At 36.9% G+C, this 20604-nt stretch overlaps 1 protein-coding gene and 1 pseudogene across 1 annotated transcript; one reads left to right on the top strand and one right to left on the bottom strand.

The window, feature by feature from the left end:
• The first annotated feature begins 6710 nt into the window (after nucleotides 1-6710).
• On the top strand, nucleotides 6711-10640 carry LOC112806089 (olfactory receptor 52N4-like). The gene is made up of 3 exons (XM_025848362.2): nucleotides 6711-6732; nucleotides 8304-8736; nucleotides 10187-10640. Exons 1-3 carry the CDS (start codon nucleotides 6711-6713, stop codon nucleotides 10638-10640), a joined length of 909 nt encoding a protein of 302 aa, XP_025704147.2.
• Nucleotides 8994-10076, bottom strand: LOC112806088 (POU domain, class 5, transcription factor 1 pseudogene; annotated as a pseudogene).
• Nucleotides 10641-20604: the final 9964 nt, after the last annotated feature.

Here is a 20604-nt window from a genome sequence, read left to right as displayed (position 1 = left end):
TGTATTGTTGTCAATGTGTTTCTTTGCTTTTGTTATTAATTGCCTTATATAATTGGCTGCTCCCATGTTCGGGGCATAGATATTTACAATTGTTAGATCTTCTTGTTGGAGAGACCCGTTAAGTAGGATATAGGGTCCTTCCTCATCTCTTATTACAGTCTTTGTTTTAAAATCTAGTTTGTCTGATATAAGGATTGCCACCCCAGCTTTCTTTTGGTGTCCATTAGCATGATAAATGGTTTTCCACCCCTTCGCTTTCAATCTGGAGGTGTCTTTGCGTCTAAAATGAGTCTCTTGCAGACAGCATATCGATGGGTCTTGTTTTTTAATCCAATCTGATAGCCCGTGTCTTTTGATTGGGGCATTTGTCACATTTCCATTCAGGGTAACTATTGAAAGATATGAATTTAGTGCCATTGTATTGCCTGTAAGGTGACTGTTACTGTATATTGTCTGTGTTCCTTTCTGGTCTATGCTGCTTTTAGGCTGTCTCTTTGCTTAGAGGACTCCTTTCAATATTTCTTGTAGGGCTGGTTTCATGTTTGCAAATTCCTTTATTTTTTGTTTGTCCTGGAAGCTTTTTATCTCTCCTTCTATTTTCAGTGACAGCCTAGCTGGATATAGTATTCTTGGTTTCATATTTTTCTTGTTTAGTGCTCTGAATATATCATGCCAGTTCTTTCTGGCCTGCCAGGTCTCTGTGGATTGGTCTGTTGCCAATCTAATGTTTCTACCATTGTAGTTTACAGATTTCTTCTCCCGAGCTGCTTTGAATCACATTGGATTTTCTCTTTGTCTCTGAGACTCATAAGTTTTACTATTAGATGTTGAGGTGTTGACCTATTTTTATTGATTTTGAGAGGGGTTCTCTGTGCCTCCTGGATTTTGATGCCTGTTTCCTTCCCCACCCTAGGGAAGCTCTCTGCTATAATTTGTTCCAATATACCTTCTGCCCTCTCTCTCTATCTTCTTCTTCTAGGATCCCAATTATTCTAATGTTGTTTCATCTTATGGTATCGCTTATCTCTCGAATTCTGCCCTCGTGATCCTGTAGTTGTTTATCTCTCTTTTTCTCAGCTTCTTTATTTTCCATCATTTGGTCTTCTATATCACTGATTCTCTCTTCTGCCTCATTTATCTTAGCAGTTAGAGCCTCCATTTTTGATTGCACCTCATTAATAGCCTTTTTGATTTCGACTGGGTTCGATTTTAGTTCTTTTATTTCTTCAGAAAGCATTTCTCTAATAACTTCCATGCTTTTTTCAAGCCCAGCTAGTATCTTTAAAATCATGATTCCAAACTCTAGGTCCGACATCATACTAATGTCCATATTGAGTAGGTCCCTGGCAGTTGGTACTTCCTCTTGTTCTTTTTGTTGGGGTGATTTTTTCCATCTTGTCATTTTGTCCAGTGGAGAACAGATGAATGAGAGAACAAAATGCTAACAGGGTTAACAACATCCCCAGAAAAGATACACTAAACAAATCAGAAAAAAACTGAAACCAGGGGAAAAGAAGGGGAAAGAAAGAAAAAAGAACAAGAAAAAAAAGTAAAAGATAAAGATAAAAACAAACAAAAACAGAACAAAACAAAACAAAACAAAACAAAAGAATATGGTCAAATATGATCAGGCTGGTGCATAGACCAATTCCACACACTAGATTTTGGGTGTATTTTGATCTGTTAGAAGAAAGTGCCTCCCAAAATTTTAAAGAAAGAAAAGCTTATATATGTACCAAAATAAGGGTTGGTATGATGAAGGGATAGAATATGACTGTAAACATGAAAATTATAAAAAATTTAATAATAGGAATTGATAAGATAAGAAGTTGTTTGAAAAAAGAAAGAAGAGGATTTAAAAAAAAGAAAAAAGAAAAAAAAGGGGGGGAGAGAATGTGATCAGGCAGGAAACTAGAACAAAGCCATACACTAGAGATTTAGGGTATATTTTGATCTGTTAGAAGAAACTGTATGTCAAAATTTTAAAGAGAGAACAACTTATATATATATGCAAAAATAAGGGTAACTACTTAGGAAGAGATAGAATATGACTCTAAAAATGAAAAATAATTTTTTAAAAAAAAAGGGATTGATAAGATGTTGGTTAAAAAAGGGAAAAAGAAAAATTCAAAAAAAAAGACAGTTAAAAAAATTAACTTTTAAAGACTAAAGAATCATGGTAAAAAGACCATGAATTCTATGTGCAGTATTCCCCTAGTGCTGGAGTTCTGCCATTCTCATTGATCGGTAAACTTGGTCTTGGCTGGCTGTTCTTGCTGATCTTCTGGGGGAGGGGCCTATTGCCGTGGTTCCCAAATGTCTTTGCCAGAGGAGAAATTGCCCCGCCCTTGCCAGTCAGGGCTAAGTAATCTGCTCGGGTTTGCTCTAGGGAGCTTTTGTTCCCTGCAAGCTTTCCGTTCAGCTTTGGAGGACAAGAGTGAAAATGGCAGCCTCCCAATCTCCACCCCGGAGGAGCCGAGAACTCAGGGCCCCGCTCCTCAGTGCGCCCCCAGAGAAAAGCACTCAATCACTCCCGTCTCCCTGGTCTCTGACCACATTCCATGCTCAACCGGCCTGTGACCGAGCATTTCTATCTCTGGCACCTAATTCGGTGTGCGTCTCCAAATGCATCAGATCACTGCGGTGGGCTCCCGCGCCCCTCCTCCCAGGGGAGGAAGGAGAGTCTCCCCGGATCTGCCGCTTGTTGGGTCCCTGCTGAAGGAGCAGTGGCCTGACTGTGTTGCCAATCACAGTTTATGGCAACCCCGAGCTGACAGCCCGCTCCTCGGCTCCGTCTCTGCAGCCAGCTTCCCCGCTCCAATACCTGGGAGCTCTGCCCACTCAGGCACCCCCGGTCTTTCTGTGACCCCGAGGGTCCTGAGACCACACTGTCCCGTGAGGGTTTCACCCCCCCCCCTTTAGCCACTGGAGTGACGTCCCTCAGCGGAGCCGACTTCTAAAAGTCCCGGTTTTGTGCTCCGCGGCTCTAGCACTTGCCAGAAGCGGCCGGCGGAGGCCCCCTCCCCCGCCGTCTATCCTCCCGAATGTCGCCTGGGATTCACTTCTCCACACGTCCTACCTTCCAGTAAGTGGTCGCTTCTCTGTTCAGAGAGTTGCTGCTATTCTTTTCTTCGATCTCCTGTTGAGTTCGTAGGTGTTCAGAGTGTTTTGATCCCTATTCAGCTGAATTCCTGAGACCAGACGAAATCCAGGTCTCCTACTCCTCCCTAAACTTGGTGAATCTTTGCAAATGTATTGGTGTAACACGTAACAATAAAGTTAGTTTTATTAATTAACACTAGAGTTATAAAAAGGAAACAAAAGGGGCATATATATATTTATCTCATATTTAGGAAATATGTTCTTAAATATAGAGCACAAAGGATCTCTGAGATGTATTTCCTATTTTCAGTTTATGGGTATCTATGCTTTCCCTAATTCCTCTACTTGATTCTACTGCATGGATACATACAATTAAGAGTTTACTCTTCAAATATATTGAGATGAATAAATAAGTAGTGATACTATTTTTCAACAACTTGTGGGAGAATTTAGCATATACTGGTCAAATAAGTGAAATAAGTCAGTCAGAGAAAGAAAAATACCATTTGGTTTCACTCATATGTGGGATTTAAGAAACAAAACTGATGGACATAGGGGAAACAAAAGAGAGAGAGGCAAACCATAAAACAGACTCTAGACTATAGAGAACAAACTGAGAGTTGTTGGAGGGGAGCTGGGCAGTGGATGGGCTAGATGGGTGATGGGCATTAAGGAGGGCACTTGTGATGAGCACTGGGTGTTATATGTAAGTGATGAATCACTAAATTCTACTCCTGAAACTAATATTATTCTTTATGTTAATTAACTGGAATTTAAAATTTTTGAAACTTCAAGGTTATCTTATTTCTACAATAATCGAGGTAAAACATATATATACATTTTTGTATATATTATATATTTATGTTTTAAACATAAAAACGTTTATATATTTTATATATATAGTGTGTGTATGCATGTGTATATATACATATATGTAAATGTACATATATAAAAATTGTTATAGCTTTTGTTACTTTTAATAATATCTGTAAAAGTAATCTGAAAAATATAATGCTGTACAAAAAGTAGAATTTATACACCTGTTAGAAAAAAACTTGATGGCAGTTTTGATATTCAAGAAATGCATTCTTATATTATAAAAACATATTTTTTCTTTCATCCATAATGCAAATTACAGGGCTTCTGTTAGCCTTGCAATTATTAGCTTAAGTTGACATCAGTGATAGTAACTAGGAAATTAAGGATTAGCTAATAAGCTGATATATGATTTAAGTGAATTCCCAAATTCAAAACCTTCTACTGTGTAACAAATAGAGGAACATAATTTCAGTGTTTTGTACTATTTTGGTTGTGAAGAATCCTTGTCAGGCCTGGAGTTGCAATAATTTAGTATAAATTGGTTCAAATTAAATAGCTCTACTTCAAGTTTTTTAATCTAATGTTTCTCAAAAAGTCACTTTGAATCAACATACAATAAAAATATATGTAAACATATACACAATAAAAAGATGTATATATTCTTTATTTTTTGATGGAGAATTTTATTTTTTTAGTTTTTAAAAGATTTATTTGTTTATTTGAGAGAGAGAGCGAGAGTGAGAGAGCATGGAGTGTGAGGAGTAGAGAGAGAGGAAGAAAGAATCTCACACAGACACCCCACTGAGCACAAAGCCTGACACTGGGCTCGATCTCGTGACTCTGAGATCATGACCTCAGCCAAAACCAAGAGTCAGATGCCTAACCGACTGAGTCACCCAGGTGCCCCAATGGAGAATTTTAGAAATTTATATTTTTTGGTGACTGATGAAGCAGGCATCATAGTTTTGTTTCTTCTGGTGGTTCCTCTTATGCTTTCCAAGAAATAATATTTAGACTACAGTGGAATAATTCTTTAAGTCAAGTATAAAATTTAATTCATTCACTCATTTATCTCTTCCTTCATTCAAAAGCATTTATTAACATCTAAAATGTGCCTGGTGTCTTGCTAAACACTTCAGATATGAAAATAAATACAGGCTGAACAAATGTTAAGAGTTTTATTACATTGAAGATGATTCAAGTATATAAATAAATTTTCAGAATACATGCTATTAAAACAACACAAGAAATTGATTCCATCAGTAGTTCTATTCCTTACTTGTAAGCCTGCCACCTCTCTAACTACATCATATTAAGAGGATTTAGAGGATGGCACTCTATCCTCTCCAAAAGAGAGTTGAATCAACCTGAAGAAATTGATGATTGAAGCTAGATTTAGTGGGAGAAGGGGGACACAAATTGGATAAAGAATTGTAAAATCACAAAGCCAAAAATACCAGTGTAATGGGAGTAAACAGCAACAGAATGGATCATGCCTCTGGTCTAAGACAATTTGCCTTTTCCACCTTGAAAATTTTCCTGATCTCCTCCAAGGTTTTGTTAAATTGTGGTTTCTATCTATGCTTATGTGACACCAAGATTTTGTAATTATGTGAAAAGAGGTCTTTGAGGAGAACTCTTAATAACATACGCATCCTAGGTTGCTTTCCTGTTTCTAAAAGAAGTTGCTTTTTGTAGTATCTAATCTCTCATCCTTCAGTGAGAGTACATAAAGATAAACAGGGATGTAGGTAGAAGAAAAATGGAATAAGGAACAACTTGATATCCTTGATTCATCCATTATCCTAAACAATGTTAACTATCCTCTTATGATGACTGGAAGTTTATTCTCAGAAGAAACTAACAAATTCTATGAATGCTTATGTTATGTGTGACAAAGGCCAAGGATGAGGCATCATAAAACATGTGAGGATTTAATCCAATATTCCTATTTAAGTGTGAGACCTGCAGTGTCCTTCTACTCAACTTCAAGAACACTGGCAACCAATTAAATTTTCACTCCAGGAAGTAGATTGGTGGATTCTTTTGGAAAAATTGCAAGTCCCTGAGAAAAGACTTATAAACAATGACAACTAAGGATGTCACCAATGAAGCAAAGAGGTCCTAGAGAGGATTCAAAGTAAATATTATCAGTTGCTGAGACTCAGTCATCATATGGAGTTTCAAATCAGCTTTCTAAAGACTATTAAGTATGAATTAAGTCAAAGATTATCAGACAGTTGAGAAACACTTCCAAAATTAATGAAAAAAATAAAGTAAGCTATAAAAATAAATTATTAAAATTTCAAAGTTATAGAAATAATATACAAGGAGTAGAATAAATATATGTATATATAATTTTTATACATTCATGCTAATCAGAGAAAAATAAGATGTTGGAAATTTGTAATATTACACAACAACAACAAAATGCCAAGATGTTTGGGATATATAACACTTTCAGAACATTTTCAGAAAGTGGATTAAATAGATTCAGCCTAAAATAATTTCATTTGCAAAAAAAAAGAATAATTTCAGAAGAACCAATATCTGACTAAAAAAATGTGCAGAAAAATAATAAGAAAAATATTGGGAACAAATTATTAGAAGTTAAGTAAATTTCCAAAGTCAAAGGTGTTAGATTTCCAGTATCAGAAATCCCATAAATGCCTTCACAATTATAAGTGCACAAGCACACATACCCTTTTATCTTTGCCATTAATTTCAAAACTCAAAAATTTTTAAATGTTCTTAAATAGTTCAGGGCTAAAAACAGTACAAATGAATAAATGCCAGTGGTAAATAATTCATGTACAAAGTATCAAGAACTGGAATGGTCGTCCTAATATCTCACTAGAAGCTAAGAGATCAATACAGAAATGCTTTTATTAATCTAGAATTTTAAATCCAGCCAAATGATTAATAGACTAAACCATATTCAGACACTAATACTCTCAAAAACTTGTTTTCCATGCTGTCCTGGAAACAGAATGAAGAAAAATCAGATCTACAAATAGATATGAGCAGGTGAAGGGGAATTTCTGGATGAGAGTTGTGTCTAACTGAGAAAAAACTATTTCAGAGAAGCAAGACAGAGATGTCTCAGAAACAGACAAATAGTGTGGAAAGGACCAACATTGATAGATTGTGTTGAACTATCAAGAAATAATAATAAAAATGTTTTATAATTCTGAAAATAAGTTAATTTTTTTTCAGATATCTACATCAAATACTAAGAAAAATAAAGTATTATCAAAATGAAAAATATTGAATGGGAAAGAAAATATAGTCATCATATCATGTGACTTACCAAGGGATAATACCTATATTGTAATATAAATTAAACATGAAATAATAATTTTAACAAAAACAGTTTCAAGGGGAATAGGAAGAAAAAGTAGGCTAAACAAATTATTTAGAAATACAAAGCTTAATGCTAGTAGAGAGCTAAAATAAGTAATTGTGACCAACTGTGGAAAGGTAGACTTCCAACAGTTGGAATGATGGAGCTGGATATTTTTTAGTTTCGTTATTATCCTATAGTTCTATTTCTAACACACACTTCTATGTCAAAATTTAGAAGAAATAATTTTTCAAAAATGGTCAGAGAAGGGCTCAGTTTTGGTATTGTATGCCAGCAACACAGATATGAAGAAGCCTGATCTAAATAGTGCCTCAATTTACTCAGTTAGAAAGGTGCAGATTATTATTTCCTGGGCTTGTAGTGAGGATTAAATGAGTCAATATTTGTAAAGTTCTTAGAACAGTATTTAGTGTAGCATAAGTATTATTACCCAGTAAGGGTAATAGCAACAATGAAATTCTCACCATATCTGTTAGGTCATTGGAGAAATGATCAATGAAATTTTCCTTAAGAGAACATTTAAAGGGAGATGTATATAGTAACTAATATTTAAATAAGATATTCTAACAAAAATATCATTAGAAATATCAAAAATGTTTAGAAAATATATGAGATATAATTATCCTTCATTATAAATTTATGAGTAATTTATTCCTTTTTGTTTGTATAGTGTAGACACAATATATGTCATAGAACCTGGTAACTAGTGAGTACTAAATATGTATTGTTGAATGAATCAATAAATTAACGAATTAACAAACAACACATACTGGGTTTGAATTATGTTTAAGTATTCTCTCATGTTTGAAATATTTGTTGTTTAATATTCAAACACATACTTGACAGAGAGAAAAAGGGAGAATGAGAGAGAAAATATAGCTAAAATTTCTCTTCTTTTTTAAAGATTTTTTTCCCCTAATACTGGAGGATCAGAAAACAAAAAATGAGAAACACACAAATATCTCTAAGCTGTTTGATGATTATAATAGCCTGATAGTGCTAATGCTCAACCAAACAGACCTGACCCCAGTCTCATTTATTCTTAATGGGATCCCAGGACTGGAGAACATGCACATGTGGATTTCCTTCCCATTCTGCTTCATGTATATGGTGGCCATGGTAGGGAATTGTGGGCTCCTCTACCTCATCTGCTGTGAAGACTCCTTGCACAGGTCCATGTACTACTTCTTGGCTATGCTTTCCCTAACTGACCTTGTCATGTGCACCACTACAATCCCTAAAGCTCTCTGCATCTTCTGGTTTCATCTCAAGGAAATCAGCTTCAATGAATGCCTGGTCCTGATGTTCTTCATCTATACCTCAACACGGATGGAATCTGGGGTGCTCATGCTTATGGCCCTGGACCACTGTGTGGCCATCTGCTACCCGCTGTGCTACTTTACTATCCTCACCAATTCCGTTATTGCAAAGGTTGGGTTTGCTACTTTTTTTTTTTTTTTTTTTTTTACTGTGTCCCAGGCTTCTTTATTTAAGAAAGTGATGTGGGGATTAAAAACAAGAGCATCCTTGAACTTCACCTTCCCTCCAATCAGTCCCCCCAAACTCCCTGCCCCCACACCCTTTGTGTTCCCAAATCCTTTCCTAGTGAATGAAGAATTTAATCCCAAAGCCCTGGTACAAACCCCAGGTTCTCTTTCCCTCGCTTTCCCCCTTCCTCGGGCCCCCATTCCTGGGAAGGGCCGGCATCTCAGTTTGAATGCATGGGAGAGCCCAGAGTGGTGACAGACACAGAGGGAAATCCTTCACCCTCAGGGAAAGGGACTGAGGAGTACAGCGTTGTGAAGTGAGGGCCCCCATAGCCTGGGATACCAAAATGGGGCCCTGGTGCCAGAGAAAAGGACACTGGTGCCCCTGAGAAAGGGGCCCCAGCAGCCTCAAAATCCTCTCGTTGTGAATAGTCACTGCTTGATCGTTTGCCCTTCTGCCGACGATTGCAGAACCACACTCGGACCACGTCCTTCTCAAGGCCGAGCTGCTGGGCAATGTGGCTGATCTGCTGCAGGGTGGGCTTCGGGTACGGCAGGAACATGTTCTCCAGGTTGCCCCTCACACGGTTCTCGATACTCGTTCGCTTTCTCTTTCGGGCCTGCACGAGGGTCTCTGCTTTGCATATCTCCTGTAGATTTTCGTTGTTGTCGGCTTCCTCCACCCACTTCTGCTGCAGGGGCCGCAGCTTACACATGTTCTTGAAACTGAGCTGCAGAGCCTCAAAATGGCAGATGGTCGTTTGGCTGAACACCTTCCCAAAGAGAACCCCCAGGGTGAGCCCCACATCGGCCTGAGTATATCCCAGGGTGATCCTCTTCTGCTTAAGGAGCTTGGCAAATTGTTCCAGGTCTTTCTGCAGAGCTTTGATGTCTTGGGACTCCTCGGGGTTTTGCTCCAGCTTCTGCTTGTCCGGCTTCACAGCCGCAGGTGGGGCAGCGCAGGGCTCAGGGGAGGCCCCCTCGGAGTTGCTCTCCACCCCGGCTCCCCGCTCGCCCTCCGGCTGAGAGGTCTCCAGGCCGCCTTGGGGCACCAGCCCCACTCCAACCTGAGGTCCACAGGAGGCCATCCCTCCGCAGAAGTCGTAGGGCGGGGGGCACGGGGGAATCCCCCACACTTCCGCGCCCGGCCCAACCCCCGGCCCGATTCCCGACCCGCCGGGAGGGCCTGGGAAGCTCAGCCAGGTCCGAGGGTCAACCCAGCCGGGCTCCGGCCCTCCCGGCCCATCGCCTCCACCGCCCGGCGGGGGCGAGAAGGCCAAGTCGGAAGACAGGTGTCCCGCCATGGGGAACTGAGGCGCCCCAAGCCGGGGTCCTGGAAAAATGAGGGCTCTCCAAAGAACTGCTCAACACCTCTCTCCCTCCCCAATCCCACCCCAGGTTTGCTACTTTTCTGAACAGTGGTGTTGCTTGTAATTCCCTTGACTTGCATCATCAAGAGATTACCCTATTGTAGAGGGAATATACTATACCATACCTACTGTGATCACATGTCTGTAGCCAAGTTATCCTGTGGAAATATCAAGGTCAATGTTATCTACGATGTGATGGTTGCCCTCCTGGTTGGGGGCTTTGACATCCTATGCATCACAATCTCCTACACCATGATCCTCCGGGCAGTGGTCAGCCTCTCTTCAGCAGATGCTCGACAGAAGGCCTTTAGCACCTGCACTGCCCACATCTGTGCCATTGTTTTCTCCTATAGTCCAGCCTTCTTCTGCTTCTTTTCCTACCACTTTGGGGGTCACAAGATCCCTCCATCTTGCCACATCATTGTGGCCAATATTTATCTGCTCTTGCCTCCCACTATGAACCCTATTGTCTATGGGGTGAAAACAAAGCGAATATGAGACTGTGTCATAAAGATCCTTTTGGGTTCTAAGGACATCAAATCCCACAGCATATGAAAGGGATATTTGTAAGGGAAGAGAAGAGAAGTGAAGGAGAAAAGGAGCAAAGGGGAAAAAAGGGAAGGGAAGAGGAGGAAAGGGAACACACAGGAGGAAATAGAAGGAAAGAGATACTTCTGTTGGCTGTTTAGTCAATCTAATAGTGCCTTCCTGAGAGTACCTGCTTTGTCCATGAAAAGGAAGGGCGTTGAGTGGTGCATTCTCACTAAGTGTCTTCAGAATCCCAATATCACTGGAATCCCCACAACCTTTTCTGTGAGTATTTCATCTCTGTGAAAGACCGGTCTCATCATTAACCAGGTTTCCACAAACAAAAGCATAATGAGACAATCGAGGGACATGAAATCAGATTTGATGGATGCCTGATGGAAAGCCATCACCTACAACCAGATGCGGGTTTGTCTTATTTCCAATTGGAATTTCCAGTTTGAACGATCTTGTCACTTGTATTTGCTATATTTTAAATTGTCATTACCAAAATTCCTCTATTTTCTCAGTGTGTCTTCCTGATGGAGAAGCTATAAAATGTGCGTGAAGTGGTTAGTTTGATGAGGTTTCAGCCTCTAAATTTCTAATTTAGAAATAAGTTAGGCACCACACCACATCTCTCCTAGCTTGTCCCAAACAAAACTGCTTCCCTACAGACTGGTGGGATATGCAGTCCTTTTCAAGAAGGACTTCAAAAACACAGAGTCTGGAGAGGTAGAAATATCTGTAAACCAAATTAAGAAAGATAATAGTACGCATTATTTTATGAGCACAGGATTAGGGAGTAATAAAAATTACTTATTTTGTTTTCTTTCTATTTAAGAATGAAATTCATGATATAAAATCTACACTGTTTTTTAATTTTTGAGGTTCTTACAAATTAATAATTAGAAGATAGACCAAAAGTAGCAATTTTACATCAATTTCACAGAAACAATGCCAATTAAATACAGAGTAAAATCAATTATTTACTCTAATTCCTCCCTATCCAAATAACAAGAATACACACTTCTTCCCCTGATTCAATTTATGTGTACTCATTAAGCTTTATGTCATTTCCTCTACTGCTCCCATTATAAAATCCTGCAAAACATCCACCCCAGCCCTCAAAATACAATTACTCTCCATGTATCATCTTTTTACTTCTCACAGAGAGTCTTCTATTAAAAAATTGTCAACATTCACTTTCTCTTCTCTAAACAAAACCACTCTCCCTGTAGTTTGTCTTTCCTACCCATCACCTGAAATAAGTGTTGGTAATTCCATCATTGCCTTCCAGATTAAATTGAATAGATCATTCTCTAATCTCATCTAACATTACCTCTCAGAAATATTGTATATGTATAACCCAGAGTGGCTTAATTTGTTTACATGCATAGGAAAATTTTTTTCTGTTCTTCAATTCATGCAATTGCCCCCCTCTTTTTCCCCATAAAAAAACCCCTTGCTTTCACTCTACAAGCAGGGACACTATTTGAGTTTCTACCTGAATCTGTGTTCCCGGAATTGCAATTCATTGATCCTAAATAAATGCTTTTTTGCCTATCAAAAAATATATCTATATATTGAACTTAATTCATTTATTCCTTCTGTCTTGAAATACATTTTTTTTAATTTCAGAAGCACAAAAAATTTCATGTTTTTCTCCACTTTTGCTGAACACTCTTTTTTTTCCAGTTTTCAAACAGTGTTATTTTTTATTTAATTTAATTTTATTATGTTATGTTGGTCACCATACAATACATCATTAGTTTTTGATGAACACTCTTTATAACCACTAGTGTTATGGGATGACACTGGATATCTTTCCCTTGCTCTTTTTCTTTTCATATGAGGAGAGTGTTTATTTTATTACCACAGGGAACAAATGAAACATTCTGCTATGAGAAATATCTTCCAGATGATTGATTTTACTGAATTTGATAAAAACCCTATTCTTACTTGCTGATATGAAAATGACTCATCAGTAGTGCTTGATGTTGGTTGGATGGAGTCTCTGTTGAGTATGATACAAGCTAGGATATTTTGTATGTATCTTTTATTAAGCCAGAAAGTTTTCTTTTTTTACTGTTTTTATTATAAATTCCTATAGAACCATATAAAATCATTTTCTATAATTTCTACAAATATTAAGATAATAATATGATCTTTGTTTCTTTTTTTATGGTAAGGTATATAATTTTGCTGAATCAAATCACTTATGTATCACTGAGATAAACATTTCTTATTATTTAGTTTTCATACACTGTTATTGGTTAACTAATCTCTTATTTACAATTTTTGTAAATAAATTCATGAAGAAACTATGTCTATAATTTTGTTTCTTTATATTACTTCTATAGCACATGCCTTTGAAATTAACATTATAAGTGCTTTGCAAAATGAATTGTGCATCTTCACCTATTTTACCATTTTATGGTATACTTTGCATAATTAAAAAATAATCTGGGGCATTTGGGTGGCTCATTCAGTTAAGTGTCCAACTCTTGATTTCAGCTCAGGACATGATCCCTGATCTCAGGATCATGAGAAGTCATGAGATGAAGCCCCTTGAGATTCTGTCTCCCCCTCCCTCTGCCCCTCTCCATTCCTGCTCTTAAAAAAAAAAAAAAAAAAATCTGTCCCTTGAAATTTGCTCTTCTGCTGTAAACAGAAACAATATGGGCCTATTGTTTTTGATAGCATATTTGCTTGTTTGGGGAATGTAGTGAATTGGAGGGGTTTGAATATGATATTAATTTCTTTAATTTTGCCCTGTTTAATTTTTTAGTTCTCTTTGTTTTCAAATCTGTTAGCCTATAGTGTTTAAAATGTAAAAAGTATTTGAAATTGAGAACATGCTCCTTAGTTCTTGTGCTTTTGGGGGGTCCAAATTTGGTTTATTTGCATCTTATTTACAGTTATTTCACCTTAATTAGATTTATAAGAAATGTATGTATCTCAATAATATTTTTAGAATCAGTTTATTAATCTTCTTTACTTTCATAGTTTTTTCTTGTTTTTATTGCATTAATTTCTGCCCTTGTAATTATTTTCTTCTGGGGCTTAATTCACTTGTTCTTTATCTGTACTCTATAACAAACATCTACTTTGTTATTGTCATATGTCTTTTTCTTTTTGAAAGACATTAGAAATCTAAAAAAGAAAATCTACTTGGTTATAGGTTTTACATATGTTATCCACATTTTATTATGAAGTTTTTTTAAGTATAATTTGTTTTTATTAAATTTCCTTTTTTCCCTACAAGATATTTAGTAACATGTGTTTTAGATTCTAGCCAAACTGCCTTCTTGTTGTTAACTTCTAGTTTTCTTCTGTTATAGTCTGATAACATATTTCATTGATGTAAGTTTTGAGGGGATTGAGACATTTTTTGGAACCCAATATATATTGATTTATGTGCACACATCTTGTGCTGTCATTAATAGATGTGTGTTTTTTCTTTCCTTGTTGTAGGGTTCTGTATCTCTTCTTTGTTCATACTTGTTAATCACGTTATTTAGGGCTTTTTTATACACATGTGTCAGGTTTTTTTTTTTTAAGATTTTACTTATTTATTCATGAGAGACAGAGGGAGAGAGAGAGAGAGAGAGAAGCAGAAGGAGAAGCTGGCTCCCAAGGAGCAGGGAGCCCAATGCGGGACTCGATCCCAGGACCCTAGGATCACGACCCCAGCCGAAGGCAGACGCCCAACCATCTGAGCCACGCAGGCGCCCCACATGTGTCAGGTTTAAGGTCCAGTGTCAGTAAAGGGGTTTCTCAGGTTACTATATTATCAAGGTTAATAAAAATTCTTGCGTATATGCTTTTTTATTGATTTTTCTTTCTACCCAAAATGTTCCTGAGAGCAAGAACGTTGTTCTTCTTGCTCAGTGTAGTAACTACAGGTGTAGTTCACATGCATTAGCTGGGCTTGTTCATGTATCCAGCAGTCAGCTGGCTGGTTGACGAGGCTGCCTAGAGGACAGCCTCATTTGAGAGTACTCACTTCTACTACATGGGTCACACATCCTTTCAAGTTGGAAAGCCCAAGCTTGTTCACAGGTGTTACAGGTTCCAAGAGAGGAGGTGGGAAGTACATGTATTTTTGCAAGCCTATAATTGTATCAAGTTTGGTACTGCTCCATTGACCAAAGCAAGTCATAGAGCCAAGCCCAGGATATTAAGGGACTATACCAATTTATAGATCTAAGGGTGTGGATATAGACAGAACATTCACTGGGGTCTCTACAAAGATTTCATTAGTAAGGGTGTTTAATGACAAGAAGCTATATCGCAGTAGAATTAACAATAAGTAGGAAGAGAAGAAAAGTAAACCATAACACTTAATGAAAATCTTATCTATGAAGTAAAGAGAGTATTAGAGTAGTTTCTTCTTAAAATGATTAAGAATTAAGCACGTTTAAATGTTTGAGGGAGGAAGCACTAGAAATTGAAATACAGACCATAAAGGCAAAAACATAATAATAATAAAATAAGTATCTGAGACCAGGAGCACAATGGGGGGCAATAGCAGGAAGAGGAGAGATGTCTTCCACCAGAGCAGGCAAGCTGATGGATAGGGGTAGGAATGGAGCTGTGCTTGTGACTTCAGGTGTAAGAAGTGGGCAAAATTTACAGAAAATATTATCTTCCTTCTTCTTTCTCTCTTCTCACCCTTTGGCATATTTGTAGACCCTCCTCTAAAATGGGGCATTCTTCTCAAGAACTTATATATTTATTAGTTTTTTTTTAAAAATTGAACTCTTAGCTTCAGAAGGCATGCTGTAGACCCTCTATGCTATTAAAACGTATATGTGTTGGGGCGCCTGGGTGGCTCAGATGGTTGAGCGTCTGCCTTCGGCTCAGGTCATGATCCCAGGGTCCTGGGATCGAGTCCCGCATCGGGCTCCCTGCTCCCTGGGAGCCTGCTTCTCCCTCTGCCTCTCTCTCCCTCTCTCTCTCTCTGTCTTTCATGAATAAATAAATAAAATCTTTAATAAAAATAAATAAATAAATAAAACGTATATGTGTTGATATGGAATATTATAAAATTGTGTGCTTTTCTGATTTGTATATGTTTGTGTGAGGTGTGTTGGGGGATAAGACTGAGCTGATTTAACTCTTCCTGAAGACTACTGCTATGGTACAACCTGGCAGAGAACTAAGAGTATAGTCTTCTCTCCCTTGTTGTAATGGAATTCAGACTATGTAAGTCAAGTACAACACAAGGCAAGAGCACCAAGTCTCTATTCTACGGTGGTCTATCAGTCACTTAGTATTATTTGATATCTAGGGCTCACCAACTCAATTATTTTCAGAGTGCCTTCTCTTACTCAAAATTGGACAAGTCCTAGAGAAACAAATTGAGAGAAAAATCTGTCTGCATTTTCTGTCTATACAAAACTTTAAAAATATAGGGAAGAACTGTTGGATCCCGCACCAAAATAAAAAGCTTTTGCACATCAAAGGAAACCATCAACAAAACAAAAAGGCAACTTACTGAACAGGGAAGACATTTGTAAATTATATATCTGCTGATAGGTTAATATTCAAAATATATAAAGAACTTATACAGCTCAACACCAAAACCACAAATAATTCTATTAAAAAATAGGCAGAGGACATGAAAAGACATTTTTTCTCAAGAAGACATATATATTGCTAATAGACACATGAAAGATGCTCAACAACACTTATCATCAGGAAAATGCAAATTAAAATCACAATGAGATGTCACTTTATACCTATCATAATGGCTAAAATAAAAACACAAGAAGTAACAAGTGTTGGTGAGGATGTAAAGAAAAAGGAATCCCCATCGGTCTCCCTGTTCAGCAGGGAGTCTGCTTCTCCCTCTCCCTCTGCCTCTCTCCCCTGCTCCTGCTCTCTCTTGCTCACACACTCTCTCTCAAATAAAATAAATAAAATCTTTAAAAAAGAGAGAGAGAGAGAGAAGAAAAACGAAAAGAACCCTCATGCCTTGTTGCTGGGAATGCAAATTGGTGCAGCCACGGTGGAAAACAGTATGGAGTTTCCTTAAATTAAAAATAGAATGACCATATGATTCAGTAATTCCACGACTTGGATTTACCCAAAGAAAACAAAAACACTAATCCAAAAAGATATATGCACCCCTATATTTATTGCAGTATTATTTACAATAGCCAAATTATGGAAGCAACCCAAGTGTCCATTGATAGATGAATGGATAAAGAAGATGTGGTATTCCTTATATATATGGAATATTATGGAATCTTCCCCAGCCATAAAAAAGCATGAAATCTTGTCCTGTGCAACAACATGGATGGATCTAGAGGGTATAATACTAACGAAATGTCAGTCAGAGAAAGACAAATACCATACTATTTCACTCGTATGCAGAATTTAAGAAACAAAACAAATAAACAGAAAAAAAAAAACCAAGGGACAAACAAACAAAACCAGACTCTTAAATAGTTGGCAGTTACCAGAGGGGAAGTAACTGGCAGGGCGGGGGAGGGGTGTGTGAGAGTGAAATAAATAAAGGGGATCAAGAGCACACTTATTTTGATGAGCACTGAGAAATATTTAGAATTGTTGAATCATTATATTCTACATCTGAAAGTAATATGACATTGTATGTTAATTGTACTTGACTCAAAAAATAAAATTATTCAAACACAGAAAAAAATATGGAGATTTTACATTCTGCTTTTCCTTAAAAACAAAACACTTCCAAAAAACTTTCTTTAAAGAGAAAGTTATTTTAAAATGTAGACATATAAATACATTTATGCCTGTATTTAGTAAAAGCTTAGCTCCATCAAGGCCAAATTAGGATGTTAGTTAAATGATGTGATTTCAGTACTTTTCCTTAATTACACTGTTGGAATTGACTGACTTCAGACTGATGATATTTATGGCTCTGGGGAACTGGTTTTCTCTCCACAAAGCAGGCCCCTGAGTTTCTCTCAACTGATTATAAAATCCTCAACTCCATCTGCAATACCTGTGCACCATTTCTGGTTATCCTGAAGTCCACTACTTAAGACAAGGCAAGTACCGCACCCCCACGGTAGGTACATAGTTGGGGACAGAGCCAGTCTTTTCATTTTCTGCAGAGATTTGGGATGTCTTTTATAGAAGAAAAGGACCCTTCTGTGGTAAGTGCAACTGCATAATAACCTCCAGTGACTCTATAGAAATCATGAAGTGCACCTGGGCCAAATTAACTGAAATCCTGGAAAATTTTACCAAACTTGATCAGACAAAATGCCCTAATATGTAAAAAAAAAAAAAAAAAAAAACGGTAAAGTATATTAGTACTGATATTCTTTAATATCATATTCACTGTTTTGTCAATCTTTTTTATTAGATGCTTCATATCTTTACAATTCTTCAGAAAATTTTCAAAGCCCAAGATTTAGTTGGCTGTATCAGAAGTCATCACTCTGCTTTGGGTTTCTATACATATTCATGTGCATGTTTTTCTTAGCTTTCTGACTCCTGATAATCAGTCTCATGGTATCAGGCTTTGATGGCGACTATCCTGACTGAGGAAAGAGCCCTCCAGGACCTCATTTAAATTGACCACAAAAATATTAATCCTCCTTGTATTTTGCAAGTATTTTAATAGAATTTAATTCTTTACCCAAACTCAGGAGCTAGAAATGAATTATCTTATTTTATAGATTAGAACAGAGGATCCTATAGGCTAAGGTAATTTTTCAAGTTCATAAGCCACATGGAGCTGCATTTTTACTCAAAATGGTTGAAGGCTGAACAATAAGAACAAGACATTCTGGTGTGTGGCTTTCAATGGGAAACATTGTAATTGAAAGGACACTCAGTTTCTCCTAAATGTCTGGCAAGATATATTAATTTTTAGCACAAATCAGTGAATAAATAAACATAATCCACCGTAAGAATACATTACACTGTGTGTTAACTAACTGGAATTAAAGTAAAAACTTAAAAAAAAAAGTCAACACAAATGGGAAAAAAAATACATTATACAATTGTCTTCCAAGTAATTTTTCATGTTTTAAAAGGTTTGTCTTAAAATTTCTGGTATTTCAACCTAGATGATTATAGTTTGAACTCTTTTCCTACTAACACATTATTAGCCTTTAGAGCTCCAATATATTGATGAATGCAAACTGAGATAGTAGGCACCTCTGTCTTGATTAAATAAGTAATCTCTGAATTTTGTTAGGTAATACTTGCCATATTACACAAGTTCCTTTTTATAATTTATTTATTTATTTTTTTAAAGATTTTATTTATTTATTTGACAGAGAGAGATAGCAAGAAAGGGAACAGAAGCAGGGGGAGTGGGAAGGGGAGAAGCAGGCTTCCCCGCAGAGCAGGGAGCCCGATGTGGGGCTCGATCCCAGGACCCTGGGATCATGACCTGAGCTGAAGGCAAACGCTTAACGACTGAGCCACCCAGGCACTCCCAAAACTTCCTTTTTAAATACCTTTTAAAGGTATTTAAGTTTAAGTTGATTTTTTTTTAAAAATATATAGTTTTAAGTTGATTTTTTTTTAAAATATATAAATAGATAAAATCAAATACTTCTCTGACCTATTTGACCTACACTGATTTTCCTTTACTTTTTAAAAGTTAAGTTTAAGTTGATTTTTTTTTAAAAAATATATAAATAGATAAAATCAAATACTTCTCTGACCTATTTGACCTACACTGATTTTCCTTTACTTTCCAAAAACATTAATAGTATTTATGTTTTAGAGCAACTAGATTCAAAGTAAAACTGGGTAGAAGGCAGTGGGTCAAAAAATTTAAAAAGAATTACCATATGATATAGCAAGTCCACTTCTGGGTATATAACTAAACAAATAGAAAATAGGGTCTGACAGACATATTTATACACCCATGTATATAGCAACATTATTCACAATAGCTAAAATATAGAAGCAACCCAAGGGAATATTGACCAGCGAATAGATAGCAAAATGTGGTGTGTGTGTGTGTGTGTGCGTGTGTGTGTGCAGAATGCAATATTACTCAACCTTAAAAAGACAGGAGATTCTGCAATATGCTACAATATGGATGGAACTTGAGGACATTATGCTGAATGAAATAAACCAGTCACAAAAAGATAAAAACTGTAGGATTCCACTTATATGAGATATTTGGTAGTCAAAAATTGTAAAGACAGAAAGGGTGGTGGCCAGGAGATAGGGGGAGGGGAGAATAGAGAAGTATTGTTTAATAGTTATAGAATTTCAGTTTTATAAGATGAAAATGTTATGGGCATGGATAGTGGTGATGGTTGAGCAACAACAGGAACGTGTTTAATGTCATTGAAATGTGCACTTAAAATGGTTAAGATAATAAATTTTATGTTATTTGGGTTTCACCACAATAAAAAAAAAATGAGCAGAAGGTACAGAGCTAGCCTATATACTTGCTGCCCCCATACATTTATTTTTAAAATAATATTTTTAATGTAGTGAATTATTCCTATTATATTTTTAATGCTAAATCTATATTTGGTAGTGTATATCTTTTTATATGCTGCATAACAGATTTGCAAATACTTGAAATTAATAATCAAAATAGTCCAAAAAAACTTCTTTTTGAAATGTGTTTTCCAGTTTGAAATTGTCTTGGTTTAGCTATTGGAAAGTTTTCCTCTTTTTATAATTCCCTGAATAACTATATAAGGTATTAATTGTATCTTCTAAGAAGTAAATTTTGTTTAAGAGTTAATAGTGGGAGGAACAAGATGTGGGAGTAGTAGGAGAGCTAAATTTCGTCTGGTCCCAGGAATTCAGCTGGATAGGGATCAAACCATTCTGAACACCTACGAACTCAACAGGAGATCGAAGAAAAGAATAGCAACAACTCTCTGAACAGAAAAGCGCCCACTTACTAGAAGGTTGGACATGTGGAGAAGTGAATCCGAGGTGATATTCGGGAGGATAGATG

Source organism: Callorhinus ursinus, unplaced genomic scaffold (assembly GCF_003265705.2).
Source record: "Callorhinus ursinus isolate GAN/ISIS: 27379988/994484 unplaced genomic scaffold, GSC_fseal_2.0 scaffold49, whole genome shotgun sequence".
NCBI classification, from domain to species: Eukaryota; Metazoa; Chordata; class Mammalia; order Carnivora; family Otariidae; genus Callorhinus; species Callorhinus ursinus.
Note: the sequence above shows the minus strand (reverse complement) of the source record. Positions and strands in the feature narration are given on the sequence as shown.